This window comes from Lichenostomus cassidix, chromosome 1, assembly GCF_008360975.1.
Source record: "Lichenostomus cassidix isolate B80296 chromosome 1, HeHo_3.0, whole genome shotgun sequence".
Classification (NCBI taxonomy): domain Eukaryota; kingdom Metazoa; phylum Chordata; class Aves; order Passeriformes; family Meliphagidae; genus Lichenostomus; species Lichenostomus cassidix.
This window is the reverse complement of record NC_139479.1, coordinates 111,272,768-111,288,939: the sequence shown is the minus strand read 5'-3', so window position 1 is coordinate 111,288,939 and position 16,172 is coordinate 111,272,768. Positions and strand designations below refer to the sequence as shown.

The 16,172-nt window shown below is 40.6% G+C and overlaps 1 protein-coding gene across 2 annotated transcripts in view; it reads left to right on the top strand.

Moving 5' to 3' along the window:
- Nucleotides 1-16,172, top strand: part of CRYBG3 (crystallin beta-gamma domain containing 3) — an 80,751-nt gene that overhangs the window by 35,023 nt on the left and 29,556 nt on the right. For both annotated transcript variants that reach the window (XM_085076360.1, XM_085076369.1), the window contains 5 exons: nt 1,924-6,412; nt 7,377-7,424; nt 7,766-7,881; nt 8,913-9,060; nt 15,093-15,232. In XM_085076360.1, coding sequence (XP_084932486.1) covers nt 1,924-6,412; nt 7,377-7,424; nt 7,766-7,881; nt 8,913-9,060; nt 15,093-15,232 — 4,941 coding nt within the window. The remainder of the gene's footprint in view (nt 1-1,923; nt 6,413-7,376; nt 7,425-7,765; nt 7,882-8,912; nt 9,061-15,092; nt 15,233-16,172) is intronic.

Here is a 16,172-nt window from a genome sequence, read left to right as displayed (position 1 = left end):
CTTTCCCATTTCCTCTGTGACTTAATATACCTGACCAAGAAACACTGTATTGAGTTACTGCTGTAGCCTTCATCAGAGATGACAGTGAATTTAGTCCCAACACAAATGTAATTTTCCAGTTCTCACAAAGTCTGAATTCCCATATTAATGTATTTTGGAGTTAGCCTAAAGGTAGCTACAATATAAAACTTCCAGTTCTCACAAAGTCTGAATTCCCATATTAATGTATTTTGGAGTTAGCCTAAAGGTAGCTACAATATAAAACATACATATAAATGACTGTTTATATCTCTCTTTTAATGTTTATGAATATGAATAATTTCACTTTTACCCTTTGCATGCCCAAGTACTGCACAAGAGGGAAGTTTACTTGTGATTTTAAATAGCATTAAGTTCCCTCTTCAAAATGAAATTAATATTGAAGTAAGAATCTTGGCCTCTAAAATCTTGACAGATAAGAGATTCTATTTTTAGATTGGTGAATCCACTCCATTTTTATATTCTTCTGTATCTTTTGAGAAAATATATACTCAGAATCCATACAGACAAGATTTGAAGTTAGAGCTAGTCAATGATAGTCACATGTTTCACTTTCCTTAGTAAATTTATATTTTATTTCTCGCTTAAATTATTTGTTCTCAACTCTAGAGCTGTAACAACTTCTCAACCAACTGAACTAATGGGGGAAGGTACAAAGAGCTTTTAAAAGCTATTAAGCCATTGTTATATATTGCAATGATTTTATAGTAGAAATCTAAATCTTAGCCAATGCTTTTGTTGTTGTTGTCTTTATTTTTGCCCATGAGACTCTTCCGAAATTAGTATGAAAATTTGCCAGACAGCTGAATGGTTGATTCCAGCCATCCACTCAGTTAGCAGATACAGGGCAGACTTTGAAGAGGTTTCTTCTTAGTTTGCTTGGAGGCTGAGGCAGAAGGGAGTTTGAATCTAGTCTGAGCATCCACTTTGTCTTAAGGTGAAGAATGGAAAAGCTGACAGTGACTGATTTTTGCAAGAATTCTTTAACAGGCGGAAAAACGGGGAAAAGAGAGAAGCATTTGAAAGAAATGTGAGCATTTGTGATGTCTCCTAGTTTTAAGAAAGAAGAAGAACTGCTTCTTCAGAATATTGAAAGTGACAGGCTCTGAACTTGGTATTATCAGAAGGAGCAGTGAAGGATCAGGATCACAATTCCTCTGTGGTGATTTTCATTTTTTAGTTTTTGCATTCACTGGTTTTTGCTGCTAAATTTAAGCCTAAGGAATGGCTAGATCTACCACTTCCTTTTCACATTTCTAGTCTTCCCAGTGTGATATTCCTTCCAGATTCCTACAGTCTTCCTTCTTACTCATTCTTCATTCAATCTCCTTACTACTCTGTGGTCCAAAAAAGCATCCCCTGTTCTAGACTTCCTTTTTTCCCCCATGTTTTGTTTCTCCTCATCCTTTTTCTTAACAGTGTGTTGAGATATTGGGTAAAAGTTTAAATTTCAATTCAACATTTTAACGAACATTAGTACAGTACATTTTCTTCCATTTTAATATTCTGCTTTAGTATAATATAACTTCTTCAAACCAGTGTGATTATTTCTGTCACTGCAAATGTTGACTTGCAGTGACATTTGTCAGTAGTAATTCCCTGGATTGGTAGAAAATAAATGATGGAAGTTGGTTAAGGCAACATCTACTTTTTTGCTTGTAGTTTAAGTTGGCTTTTTTGGTAAAAGGTGGTATCCCTGTCATTTGTCACATAAACCTGTATTTAGCAGAAGGAGGAAGAAAACAGTGTGGAGTGCAATCTGCAGTTTGTGCTAAGCTGTGTAGGAAAACAGTATTTTACATCACCTACAGCTAGTGCTAAGCTTTACTGTCCTAGCAGCTGTTTATTGTCTGTCCTTGCTGATACTGATGATCCTTGTTGCAGGCAAACACGACGGAAGGCAGAAGCACCTGCAGTCACTTATGCAACATATCGGGGCTCTGCAAGGATCAGGCAGCTCCTGAAGAGTCAGTCAGAAACTGGAAAAGGAGAGAAAAGTCCTGAGAACAAAAATGCTTCAGTGGTCAAAGAAAATGGAGAAGTCCAAACAACGCTCTCTCTGAAATCAGAAGAAAATGGAAGAGATGAGGGTAAAGATCACCAAGATGATGCCAGATTGAATTCTTCTGCAGTTAGGGTGGGAAGCAAACAGTCTGGTAAAGCTCAGCGTTGCTTGGGCAGAAGTAAACATGAAATAACTGCAAAGGCCACAACTTCATCCACTGAGTCATGCCATGAGTTAGACTTAAGAAATACACCTGGTTTTTCAGCAACAAAAGTTAAAAGGACGTATTCACTAGACTCGTTATTGTCATTTTTTAGTAGAAATAGTGGTATCCTAACCAGTTCCTCTTCCCAGAGCACTCATTCCCTTAAAGTGAGTTCTGCAAACAATTTGCTTGGGAAAGAAAATGGACTGCCAGGAGAAGCAGGAACTCTGTTTCAGACAGACAAAAATGCCACTTCCAACTTTGATAAAGAAAATTACTGTAGTAAAGCAGCTAATAAGGAGTCCCCAAAAGAAATACAGGATGATTGTTTACATTCACCCAAGTCAAAAAGCAAGACAGTTAATGAAGAACTGCAGGTGAGTAAGGGAGAATTTCGCTGTAACCATCAAGTGGATAATCACTTGGAGCAAACATTGGATGTCCAGAGGCTTCATTTCAGTACCACTACATTTCAGAAGCAAGGAGATCAGCACACCAGGAGTGCCAGTAAAGACAGCGATCCAAGAAACAGTGATACACAGAAAATTGTGGCAGCTGTAGAAAGAGAGCAAAATCCACAGAACTTTCCTGCTGCTGCTGTTCCTTTTAAGGAACAAATACCTACTTCACTTAGCATGGAATCCAAAGGAGGAAAGAGCATGGCCACAGACAATCCAGCTACTTCAGTGTCATCTGTTGGACCTGCTGAAGATAGAGTCATGGGCAGGGGAACTTGTAATGAAGAACTGAGTGAGTTAGGGAAAGCAGTGCTTGTACAGAATGGTCACAGGCTGATCCATGTGGGGAATTCTGAGAATACTGCCACACAGCAGACTGGTTTTCCTTGTCTAGAGACAGAGTGTGTGGAAACAATGGAGGTTTTATCTGAGGTTGCAGTGGAAAACTTTGCCAGCAGGTCACCATGTGTACATGGGTCTCAAAGTGTGAAAACTAATTGTGGTGAGCTGACAGCCCCTCTAACCCACGCGTCTACCTCTGTGTCTGTGATGGTTTCTCACTCTGCCTTGAGATCTGAAGGAAAGCCTTCAAACAACCATTCTGATTTCACCCATGAAGAAGACAATGTAGACTTGATTTCTGAATCTCTGCCTGTCTCTGAAAAGAGGTGTATTGATTTTTCTTCCAAGAAGGAAAACAGCAGTAAACTTAGGATATCACCCAGAGCAATTGATTCTTCATCTGACAAAGAAGGAGAAATGCTGCCTTCTTCCACTAACTCTGAAAATGGCCAGATTGCTGCTTCTGAACAGGACAGCTTTATTTTTCCAACTGCAGAGTCTAGGGAAATAACCCCTGTGGACAGGATGACCGAGGAGCCACCTTGCTCAGGAGACCTGAGAACTTTGTGCCCAGCAAGTTCTCTGGAACCTGAGATTGCTCCACCTGTGTCTGATAGCTCTGCTGATGGAGTAGCTGCAGGAATTTTTGGCATCCTCAGGCCCACTTCTCCTACTCTGGTATCCAGAGAAGCCTCCAACCTTTCTCCTTCTGGCTTGGAGATGTCCAGCATTGCTCAGGAGAATGGTAATTCTTCCAGTCACAGAGCTAGAGATGGGGCAGATGAGGCCTTCTCCACACAGCAGGCTGGCAGCAGTGTCCTGGCAGAGGCAAAGCCATCACCCATCTCTCCCGTGAAATCTTTGGAAAGTGCATCTGGATCAGCCCATTCTGAGCCTGTGTGCAGGGATGCTGTGGGACAGGTGATCCTTGGTGCTTCTGCTGCCGTGGAAGTTCCTTCTAGCCAAAAAGCTGCTGCACCTGCCCAGGCAAATGGGCTCTGTTCTGGGGAAGAATGGGGAGATTCCAGTGTGAAGGGACAAGAGTGTTCTTCTTCCCCAGATGCTGCTGTTTTGTTGAAGAAAGCTGAAGAAATAGTGGACTCAGTTTTACACTTGGCTACAGAAGAAATTATAGCAAAAGAAGGTTTTAGTGTCTGCCAGCTTTGTGGGAGCAAGGATAGTTTAGTAAATACAGATATTGCAAATTATCAGAAGGCTGGAACTGTACAGCTGGCAGGAGGAGAAATCCAGTCAGCTGTGCAATCATTAAAATATTTTAATGAGACTGGTGGAGGAGGCTCATCTTCTTTTACAGGAAATGAAAGAGTGGATACAAATAATCAAGATGAAAAGATACTCTCTTGCATCGCTGATAAAATTGCCCTACATAGGGCACTGGCACTAAAAGCAAAAGAAACAGTTGATGAGGTCATTAACTCAGCCATACAAAAACTGGCATCCAATCAGCAGCAAGGCACTGAGAGGAAAAGGACTTCTGGAAAGGTTCAGCCTGAACCTGAGGCTGAAATGCCAAAGACTTTAAATCTGAACATGAGGTTTCCTGCCAACACACAGGAACCAACAGAGATGAATGAAACTCAGACTGTAGCTGTAAACTGTGAAAAGGCAGATTGCTCAGGTCCTCCTTTGCTTCCAAATAGTATAGAAAATGGCATAGATTGGCTTCAAAGAGATGAAAAGACACCAAATAATGCAATTACTTGTCAAACAAATGGATTTCTTCCCTCTGGCAGTTTAGCAAGGCCAGAATCAGATCTTCTGACACTAGCAAAAAGGCACAATGGAAAGGTGTGTGACCATCTGGCTGCAGCAGAAATGTGTGGCAAAGTATCAAAAACTAGTAGAAAATTGGATGGAACTTTACATTTTATAGATAGAGGTGCTACTGTGACTGAAGAAATGCTTTTGTCGTTGCAGTTAAAAGGTTCATGCAATAATACAAATATGCCAGAGTGCACGCTGCTGCCAGCTGTAAATGTTAATTTGTCATCTTTTATGCCTGGTGAAGAATGCATTGGCCTGCAGAGTGAATCCAAAGATAAAAGCAGCCCTCAGATGTCCCTGGAAAGCAATGCTGAAGACAGACTGTACGAACACTGTGGGAAGGAGGCTGCAGAGGAAGTACCTGTACAAGTAAAAGCAGCCTTACAAAGTTCAGAGGCAGTGGAGAGTGAAGAGGAACTAGCAGAAGGGGCAAGCAAGGGAACAGAAGTTAATATTGGATTAGATACACAGTCCATGGTATCTGAATTGTCTGTTACTGGAGAGGGCAGTGAGGGGAAACGCTGCTTCAACAAAGTCTTTGCCCAAAATAATGAGAATATGAAGCAGGCACAAATGAGGAATCAAGACATGGAGAGAAATTATCAGCTTAAAGAAAATGGCCTGGACAGCAACCATGACATGAGGGACTCAACAGAACTTTTGGCCTCTTCTCCACTGATTGAACAGTGGGAAAACAGTTCTTTCACTATCATTTATGAAGGTGCTCTTCAAACCGAGAACAAATCTGTCTCGACTGATGATATGCAGACTGGTTCACTTTCTCCTTCTGATTTGCCTTCAGATAATACAGATCATCTGAGGGGTGACAGAGCAAGGAATAAGCAGGAGTCAGCCTGTCTGTATGGGCAGGACAGCAAGGGCAATGAGGCAGCAGAGAGCCGAGGCTCTGAGTCCTTCCTGAGCGTGGAGGCCAAGCGCTACAGGATTTATCCTTTCTCTCTCTCTCCCATCTACGAGGACGACAGCTCCCAGGAGGATGTGCTCTCCACGGATGTGTCTCCAGAAAGCCGTGCTGGGGGAGTCTCTAAAGACAACTCTGACCCTTCTTCTGTGCTTTCCCTCCTCCAGTCGGTGTCTGAGCGCTTGCAGTTCACCGCTCGGTTCAGCAGAGAGGAGGAAGATGAGGAGGATGGAGTGGAGGAAGAGGAGGAGGAATCATCATATGAGGAAAATGATGCTGAGAGAGAGGACAACTGCCTTTCCAGTCAGTGGACAGGGAATTTTAAATCAACCCCTCAATCAAATGACCAAAGTAGATCTTCCTTTCTTGAACAATCATTTCTTCTTTCAAAAGAGCGGCTTGACTCTCAGGAGCAACCAGAACAGCTTCCAGATGTGGCTTCTCCCAGTCAAACACCTTGCAAACCAGATCCAGAGAAAGCTGATGCTGCTGTAGCACATCCTCCTACCAGTGTGTACTACCAGTATTTGAAATCTGCCAGCAAGGGCTCTTCTGAAAAAGGGACCAGGTTTGGAAGCATCCTCCAGGATATGCTGCAGCCAAAGATTCATTGGTTTCAAGACAACGCCGTGCCAAAACTGGGAGAATTGTCAGCGGTAAGATGTCGTGTCATATAACATTTATAATCAAAGTTGCTGCCTCCCTATTCTCCCTGCTACCTTTTAATTAAGTTTTTATCATAAAAATAATCAAAAGTTTTTATCAAAAGTTATTAGGCTTTTTAATGTCATAGTTTAAAAAAAAGTCTTCTGATAAAATAATTTTTAAAAGGTAACAGTCTTGGTTCAGCACACAGGTGAAAGTGGTTTAACTGTAAAACAGAGAATGTGAACAGAAGGTAAAATAGGGAAATACGCATAATAACAAGTTTTTATAATAGCACAAGACAGATTTCTCCCTATTAAGGACATTTCAACCTGAAGATGATGGAATTGCCTTTAATATTAAAATTGCTCTTTTATTTTTTTCACTTCTGAGATTAATAGAGCTGTCTTGTCAAAAAAAAAAAAAAAAGTGTCAGTTTACTGGGCTTTTTGATTGTTTCATCACAGTGTCTTCCAGAAACTATAGCTGAGCTGGCAAGTAAATAACATAGCTGCTTCCATAGATTAACATTTCTTTTTTTTGGTTTACTGAAAGCAATGGCAAATGAGGGTATGGAAACAGTTCTTCCCGTGTTCAGAATTTGAAAGTGCCACATAGACCAAATATGTAATTGGGGAAGCCTTTCCACAGTGCTGGGAATACTCCAGTCTGTGTTAGAGGGAGCTTCTGGTTTTTTCCTCTGTTAAGAAATGCAGTTTATAGTTTGCTGGGAAAGGTTAATACATTTGTGAAAGTTGTAACTTCCATAACAGCTCTTCCTTTCTAGCACATGCTGCTTTCTGCTGATTGACCCTGATAAACAGTTTTTCCCAACTCTGAATGGCAGTGAAACAAATCTGGGCTGTTTCTACAAATGACAGTTGTGAACATGTACAGGAATAGTGCACCCAGAATAATCTGCCTGTGCTTTGTGCCACTGTTGTAGGTGTTAATAGTTTGTCCTTTTCATTTCAGAACCTCCTTGACAGGGCAAGTCTCAAATACAACCCAAGACCAGGAAAGGTAAGCAGAGTTTGTGTCACATAAATCAATATGATACATGGAATAATTGGTAATTTTTGAATGGAAAGCATCTGAAGTTATTGGTCTAATTTTGTGTGGTTTTATGTATTATTAGCATATGCTTGCACATGCTAATAGTGAGAATATATTATTTAAAATCCCGCCACTGGTAATTTTGTTGTATTTCTCAGCAATTGTTGTTTTCATTCAGTAGAGTATTTCATAAAAGAAGAACCTGTGTAGCCTCTCAGCTGAGTGGGCTGAAACTGCAAGGGAAAAATAACTGTCTGTGCTCTGTGTTCAAATGGGCCCTCATTTGCATGCATTGTGTATTGTTTCAGATTATTATTTATGATGTTTGTGGCAACAAAAGTCAACAAGAAGTTCATTCGGATGTGCTGGATGCCTCATCATGGATCTTTCCCATTGGAACAGTACTTAGGATAATTAGAGGATGGTAAGAAATCCAGGTCATATTTAAATAGTCTTTCCAAAAGACTGCATGTGTGTTCCTTTTGTATTTTTATTTCTTTTTTGTATTGTATTTTTATTTCTTTTATTTCTTTTATTTATGACACATGTCCCATCTGCAGGAGTGTCTTTTTCTTTCTTTACAATTAGAACGACACCAGTGAAAAAGCATAAAACAAGGCTTTAAATGCTGCTCTGAAAATAAAAAAAAAATGTGTCTCCTGGGAGCTAGCTTCAAACAGAAAGTTTCTGATAGAGCCACAAGTAAGTTTAGAGTTCTTGCCTGGAGTGCTGAGCCAGTGCAGCCATAATCATGACAGGGAACATGTATAGGACAAAAAAAAAAAAAAAGGTGTATTTTTACAGTTCACTTTCCTTATACAGTAGCTGGTGCAAAAGGACCATCAAATGAACATTGTCAGCTGCTGGTTTTAATGTGGCATTTAAAGGAATGTGGTTGCAGAAGGATATATACAAGTACCTTTAAGTTTGCAAGTGTTTCTGGATTTTTTTGGGGGAAGCTGGGGTCAGGTCCATGTCAGTTGTTGCATTGGAATTTAATTGGTGGAGCTTACAGGGAATGTTCCTGACTGTCAGCCATGCATGTCACGTTTATGCAGTTTTGAGGCAGCCTTGTGTGCTTTTTGCATACATTTCCTTCACATCCCGAGAAATGCTGAATGCCATTTTTACTATATTTAATGCCTTGCGTAGTGTCTGCCTGAACAGGACGTGTTTTGATGTGACAATTCATATATTTGTTCTGGTAAAAGAAGGCTGTTTATTCACATTGTGGTTTAGCTGTACTTTTATTTTATATTTTGTCCTGGAGGAGAACTGTGTGTTTTACTTTCCAATACCAAAGTGAATGTGACTGCTGAGGGACAGCATAAGAAAGATGTGCTATTTGTCTTGATAAGAAGAGCTTTTTCCTGGGTTTCCAGGATTTTCAGGGTTTCCTGGGTTTTCAGATGTGCTCTACCAGCAACAACTCAGTTCATTGTGTCGTTATTGCAGTTGGATTTTTTATGAGAAACCAAAGTTCCAGGGTCGAAAATATGTGCTGGAAGAAGGAGAGGCTGTGCTGGATCACCTTTGGGATCTCCCAGGCCTTAAACATCATCGAAGAAACCTCACAGTTGGTTCAATCAAACATGTAACAAAGGTACAGCTTTTCCTCACAATATTCTCACATGGGTAATTGATTTATTGGTCACAGTGGTGCATTACCAGCAATGGACAATGTGTGTAGTGTTTCTGACTTTATTCAAATGTGTCATTACTCACTTTTTTCACCTTCTAGGTGATAAATTCCAGGGCTTTTGCTGCGCTAAATTTCCCTTTATTCCTGAGTTAATGAGCAGATGGATTGTGTTTCTTTGCCATTACCCTCATGTGACACAGACTCCCCTCCTTCTAGATGTTCACCTGTCCATTTATTTGAAATTAAATGGAATCAGTTCATGGTTTTGAAGAAGTTTTTATCTTAAGCTGTCTGCTGTGTCTGTATGGATCTGTTTCAGTATCACTTGGGTTTCCAATCCTGTTTGTACAGCATAGCCTCCAAAACTTGCTGCCATTCCCTCTGCAGCCTTGTGCCATCTCTAGGGTTTCCACATGGGCCAGTGGTACACCTACAGCACTGGCTCTGCCTACAGCCATCAGCTCAGAAGGCTTTTTGTTGAAAGGATAAGAATCAAATGTATAAAACTGAATAGAATGCATCCATTGTTATTCAGTGAATGAGGAATATATTCACCAGATCTTGTGATTTAAGAAGACTTAGTGCTCCCCTTGTTCAGTGTAGCATTCCAGTTATTCACAGGGCAATGGCCCTTACTGTGAGTGAATTATCATTTGTATCACAACGTGAAAGATTTTCAGTAAAGTGGTTTCTCTGTTCTCTGCTGGTGTAGAGGTCATTTTAAAATTGATAACCTTTTTGTCGTCACTACAGGGGCATAATGTCATAACAATTAGGAATACTTTTTCATTCTCTTAAAAAGCTTAGAAATTAATTAATTCAAAAGAGGCTGACTGAAGGCAAGAATAATGTAGTTAGCATTTATTTGAGCTAAACAAATAAGAAGCCTTTGACCAATACATCATACAAATATTGATCAATAATGTGGAAAGCAACTAAATAAATAAAGGCAACTAAATAAATAAACAATAACATGTGCAACTATAGTCTGAAGCCAAGGGAAGCTGGATTTGTCTTGGGTATGAAAGAAGACTCTTGGATGGGAAAGATCCTGTGTTTAGCTTCATCATGCTTGATAAAAATCTTTGCAGTACAGCTAAATAGGTTTGACCTTGGTTCTTTTTCCAGTCTGTGGCTCATTTCTGTAGAACCCAGATGGAAGGCTTTGTTACTGGACACTAGTCCAGTAATCAACACTTTCCTCGTGTAAATTAAACCTCTAGCAGGTATGGTTGTGAGGTTAATGCACTCACTGAGCCAGGTTTTGTCCTCTAAACCTTGATCCATGAAGGCACCCTTCCTTTTTAGGTTGTACTTCAGCTGCTGTGGAACTACTTTTGGAAGGTAGTTTGCCAAAGTGCTACCTTATTTATTTATTTTTGTGAAAAATACATCCTTTTTTTTTATTTGACAAATAGTGGATTCTTTTTCAGGCAGCTGGTGTGTGTGATTCACATGTTTTACTGTCATTCTCTTTTTCTTAGGCTGTCAGTGTCTTTTCTCCAGGCTAGTTTGGCCATACTGGCTCTGTGTCCAGCTTGTCTGGCTTGTCTTCTAATTTTTCAAGTAGCTTTTTTATGGTGTTTGTTTAATGGCTGCTCAGTTGCCTTGGGTTAGCAGATTTGATAATTGGCTAAACATTAGAGAAGAAAACAGCTTGCAAAGAAGAGGAAAAACAGATTTTACTAAGGAAACTGTAGGAGGTACATTTAATATTAATTTTTTTTTACTAGCATATTGACTAAAGAACAGTCTGCTGGTAGCTTTGTGCTCTTGATTTGGCTTCAAGCCTCCCCAAAAGGCAGAGATTCTGTTAACTCTGTGGTTAGCTTGTGGCCTGGCTAACTGTGGATATGCCTTAGGTGTATCCATGTGTATTTAATTCCAAGAAAATTGTGGGGAGGAGATTCCAAAGAAACAGACTGTGCAACCAGTAAAATGAAGACCTGTCTGAAATAATGTGGAGACTGAATTCCACTAAGGCTGCAGGAGCAAAGGCTGGCAGAGTCTGCCTGCACACACAGGCTCAGTGCAGCTCCTGCAGCACAGTCTGTTTGCTCAGGTCAGTTCTGTGGCTTACTCTAAATGCATATGTTGACCTTTTTGTATATGTTGGGGTTTTTTCTATCTGTTTCTGGAAGCTCAAAGGGGCTGCTAAATGTTATGTTCCCAAAAACAGGAGCTAAGAAGTGTTCCTGACACCTCCATTCTGGAATAATCCTGTCGACCACTGTTTTGCAAGGTGACAAGGGATCTGAAACAGCAGTTTATAATCACTGCAGGATGGTTAGGCAGGGAGTAACTCGATTCCTTGTGGAGTCTCCTTTAGCAAAGCTCTTTGCAGTGGGATTGTTCACAGCATTACATGAAGGGTGAGTTTCCTTTGTTTGTGTGGTTCACTAGGTGAAAAGAAGTTAATGATTTAAGCAGGGACTACTTTGTCAGATGCCATAGGAATACACCCAGCAGCTTCAGGTTGTCTCATTTGCTGGCTGGTATTGACAGTACAGGAATCATTCATTTCCTTAGCATTATTTTATTTTACTAGCAGCCCTGCTGAGTTCTGCAGCTGGGTTTGGTGGTGGTGGGTGGTAGCAAGAGTGGGGCAGTGCATCTGAAGTGAGGTGGTGTCCAGACTGTATTACAAAGCAATCATGTGAATACCAGAACTAATTAGGACCAGTTTTCAACAGACTCTTCTCTCCTTGTTTTGGCATTTCGCTTAAGAAGCCAGACTTTAGTCACTCTTTGTCCTGTTGCTGAGATAAAACCTACCCCAGTTAAATAGGTTGATTTGATCACATCAGTCACCACAGCTGGCAGGTCCAAGGAGAAGACCTAACAGTGCTGAAGTTAGTTACCCTGTGGAGCTGCTAGGGCAGCCAGTGGATCCTAGATCCAGAAGAAGAATAAACAGCCAAGACCACTTTGGTCTGTCACTTCTACTGGAGCTCTTGGTCAGACTAGAAAAATGTCAGAGATGCCACTGAAGAGGAATATGTCATGCTAAAGGCTTTAAGTGTTGTCTTAATCCTCTTCAGGAGGAGCCTTCACCTTCCTGGTGAGGGCCATGGTACTCTTCTGGAGGTGTCCATAAGTGTTCCACGTGCTGTGTAAACATCCCAGCTCCCTAAAAACCACGAGGGAAGCATGGACATTCCAGAATGATTGTGTGGAGGTAGGAGGAGAATAGCACAGAGTATGGAAGGCAGAGAGGGATGCCTGGAGGCTGTGACCTGCCTAAGCATTTACTGGTTGTGTGTTATCATTGGAAATGAGCACAGCTGCCTGATCTGTTTGCTGTGCTTTTTATTCTATTTTTGCCTGACGTGTCAGGAGGGTAATGAATGATGTGAATTTGGGCTGCTTGTGATGGGGGTGGCACGGCTTGGGGGGTGGATTTAGGGAGGAAACCTTCCAGTTTGGGATCTGGGCTGAAATACTGTGCTAGTCTATGTAGCTTTGCATGGTAATAGTTTTGCATGTGGATATCTTATTTCCAGATCTTGACGCCTTGCAGATGACAGGGCTTTGGGCTGAAGGATCTAGCTCTCCACCTGAATGCTATCATGTTTGTGTGGTTTTCATTTTGTTTCCAAGGATGGTGGCTTTATTGGGAATGTTAAAGAAGCCTGTGAAAGTAATGAGGGCTATTAAATTCGCTCAGGCAAATATGAACATGCTGGGGCCAATATTTACCAAGCTAAGTTTGCATGCTTGAATTGTATAAATTAATGGCATAGCACAGTGTACCTCTGCAAATACAGAGCATTCATCTCCTACAGTAATAATAAATGTTACCATTATCTGCAGCCTGTACATCAGCACAGGTAAATTGAACTCCACATTTAAGTCCAAATGTGTATTTGTGACTTTAACAAAATGTGCTTTAAAAATATGATCTACTTCTTGCTCAGCTATGCAACTACTTTTAAAAATAGATATTTGAATTGGTTTTGATGAATACCTCAGTTTATTGTGTGACACTTTATGAAAGAAGTTTGTGGACTTAATCTATAACACACAAAAATACCATCACTACGAGTAGAGGTTTTTTATGACTGTCAAAATCTGTCTGGAGAGAGATGGTGATAAATATGAGAGATTTTATTCTGAGTGCTTTTGCTTTACCTACCCTGCTACATCTGTCATCTCTTGAGCTGCAGACTGCCTCATGAGCTTCAGAGTCAGGAGAGCAGACTTGAAAAGAGAATACAGACTGGCTTTTTCCAATCCTAAATGAGAAACAAAAACACAAGCCTCCTACTGAATTAGAATTAAATATATTGCATCTCATATTCTGTCTGAGCCCGCAGGCAGATACTTTTGCTGCTTGTCTAGTCTTGTAGGTACTTTGTTTCAGAATTTATCTGAAACCAGTAAGAGTCTGGCATCATTATTTGTGGAATTCTAATAGGTACAACTTCCAATTTTCTGTATCAAGCTCGTTGGATTTATGAATTTCCACCTTATTATATATCAGATATTTTTAGAAAAACCAACAGGCTTCAAATATTTCTCAACTGTGATTGAATAAGATACATGTACATGTGAAAACTATGGGCAGATTATTTTAGTTTTTTTTAAACTTGTCTGGCAATATGTTTAGAATTGAGGAATGGAGTTCCTTAGCACTTTGCCATAAAACAGCATTGTACTAGAAAGTAATTTTTCCTCGTTTTTCTGGGCTTGCTCATCTGAAAATAAGAATTCCGGTATTGTGGTTTTTGTTCTAAAAACAAAGAGTGTGCATTGTTTGCAAGGTACAATACAGAGGAAACGTGGTTGTGCATAGGGAGAGTTGCCAAAACAGTATTACTGTGTTACTTCAGGTCTCAGGAGGAAAGTGAAACAATACCCTGGAGTGCATCTATTCTAATTGCCACACTTCTTGCTGACAGTTCAATAGCTGCAGAAAAAGCTTTGATGACCAAGAAGCCATGGGGTGTTATCCCATGAAAACCCCTCTCAAAACCATGTATGAAAAGAGAGCACGGCAGGTGCTGTTATGAGATGAGGTGCTGTAACTCCCAGAGCTTCCTGCAGCCACCTTTAGGATTCTGGGAATCTCTGAATGCTGTCCAAGCCCTCTGTCCTAAAGCAGATGGGTGAGGAGGAGAAGGGGAAGTGTTCTGGGAGGTGATCACTGAGAGGTGAAATTTTCCAGCCACACACGTGAGCTGCCTGTCGCTGCTCTGAACACCCTGTGAAACAGGGACTTGCAGAAGGTCCTCGTTGGCTCATGATGTGTTTGAGTGCTGGGGAAGAAAGTGTTGGCAATGCATGTTTTGTAAACATTGCAAAATGAGGGCGGCTCAATAAAATCCCTGCAAATTCTAGAGAAGAGCATGTGGTCAACAAGTTTGTTCCCCAGTGTGGCATCTCTCAGTAGTAAACCTCCAGTAAGGAAATAGAGGTTGTTGCTTTGTAGTAACAGCAAAATTGCTAAAATGTCTACTTAACAAAATGGATATTTTCTAGTATTTATCTTTTTTTTTCCTTCATGTAAAATGCTGTAGATTTACTTACCACAACAGAAAATTGAACTCATGTAGCTTGATGCTGTAGTTGGATTCTGCATTACAGAACTTAATTGTTATGGAGAGGCAGAGGTGGGAATGTAATAGACATTTCTGGAAAGTTTTAGTTAATGCATGCATCATGTGTGTCTGTATGTGTGTTATGGAAGCATTGTCTTTAAAAAAGAAAAAGGCAGTATTACAGTACTGCTTGATCCTTTACTTGGAAAATATTTAAACAAGCCTTTCTGAAAGTAGCCTGACAGGCATAAATTTCTTCTTTGAAAGTTTGTGGGAGCTGGAAATTTAGCTCCCTTAGCCTTTCTAAAAATTCCAGTCTCCCATTTAAAAAAGAATAAGACCCTTCCATCATATGAAGCCTGGAGAAGGGTGAGAAGACAGGGGGAAAAGGGAATATTTGGGGGCAGAGTCTGCAAGTGTGGGTAAACATTACCCTTTGATTTGTTTCCACAGGACTGTGGCATTCCAGAGGTGGAGTTCTGCCTGGCAGCTGGCAGTACAGAGGGACTTCCCATCTGCATACAGGGTGCAGTTGCCAATTTAGAAGAGCTGGATGTTGAGAGAAACCCTTATATAAGAGTCAAATCAGGAGTGTGAGTTCTGACCCTTTCTAACAGCATTTTGCCAGCAGGTAGAAGAGTAATGTTGTGGGGTGAAAGGCAGTCAGCATGAACAATATTGGGGGTTTTGCTACAAATCAGTAAACATACACTAAATATTCTCAGCTTTACACTTCAGCATCGTGCTTTATGGGCTCCTAGTAGTTTAACCAAATTTTTGAAGGGATTTTTCCTAGTCACTGGCAGAAGTCTTCAGTAATTCCGTATTTGAGTAGCTTTATAAATAGCAGAAGCAACTCAGCTGTAATTAGCTTTTAGCTCTTTGGAGAATAGATACTTTCTCCCTGGTCACCCACCCTGTTATAACGGTAACACTGTGGCTGAATACCAGAAAATGGGTGTTACATCATCCAAGCATTTCTCAAGCTCCAGCCATATCCTGACGTTCTGGAGGGAGGTGATGCAATATGACACAGGCCCCTGGGCAGCCCAGCACTTCCTGTATTGAGCAGAATTCCTGTATTCCCAGCAATTTCTGTATTGAGCTGTTCCCTGGGTAAATGGCCTACGCCTCACAGCTCCTGGAGTTTGGGAGTTGTGAGGCTCTTTTAAAAAAATCACTGCAGAATGATATTAGCTCTTCTATTACAAGCTTTTCCACGTGAGCCAAATCTTCCTTCCCACAATCTCACGATGTCTGTGAAACCTGAGGTGATGAAGGAATTAAAAAAAGAGTTTTGACACAACTTGGTAGCTTTAAGAAGATCACTTTCCATTTTGCTCAATGCCTCTTCCTCCATTCCTTGTGTGCTCTACTAAACCTGTGTCCAGCTTCTGTATTCAGCTTTTTTTGATTTAGAACAGTCTGAAGGACTCTCAGCATGTTTAATCCTTGTGTCAAAATTACAATAGCTTTCCAAAGGAGTGTTGTAAATAATCTTATATTAATAGCTTCCACTGAAAAAAATGAAAT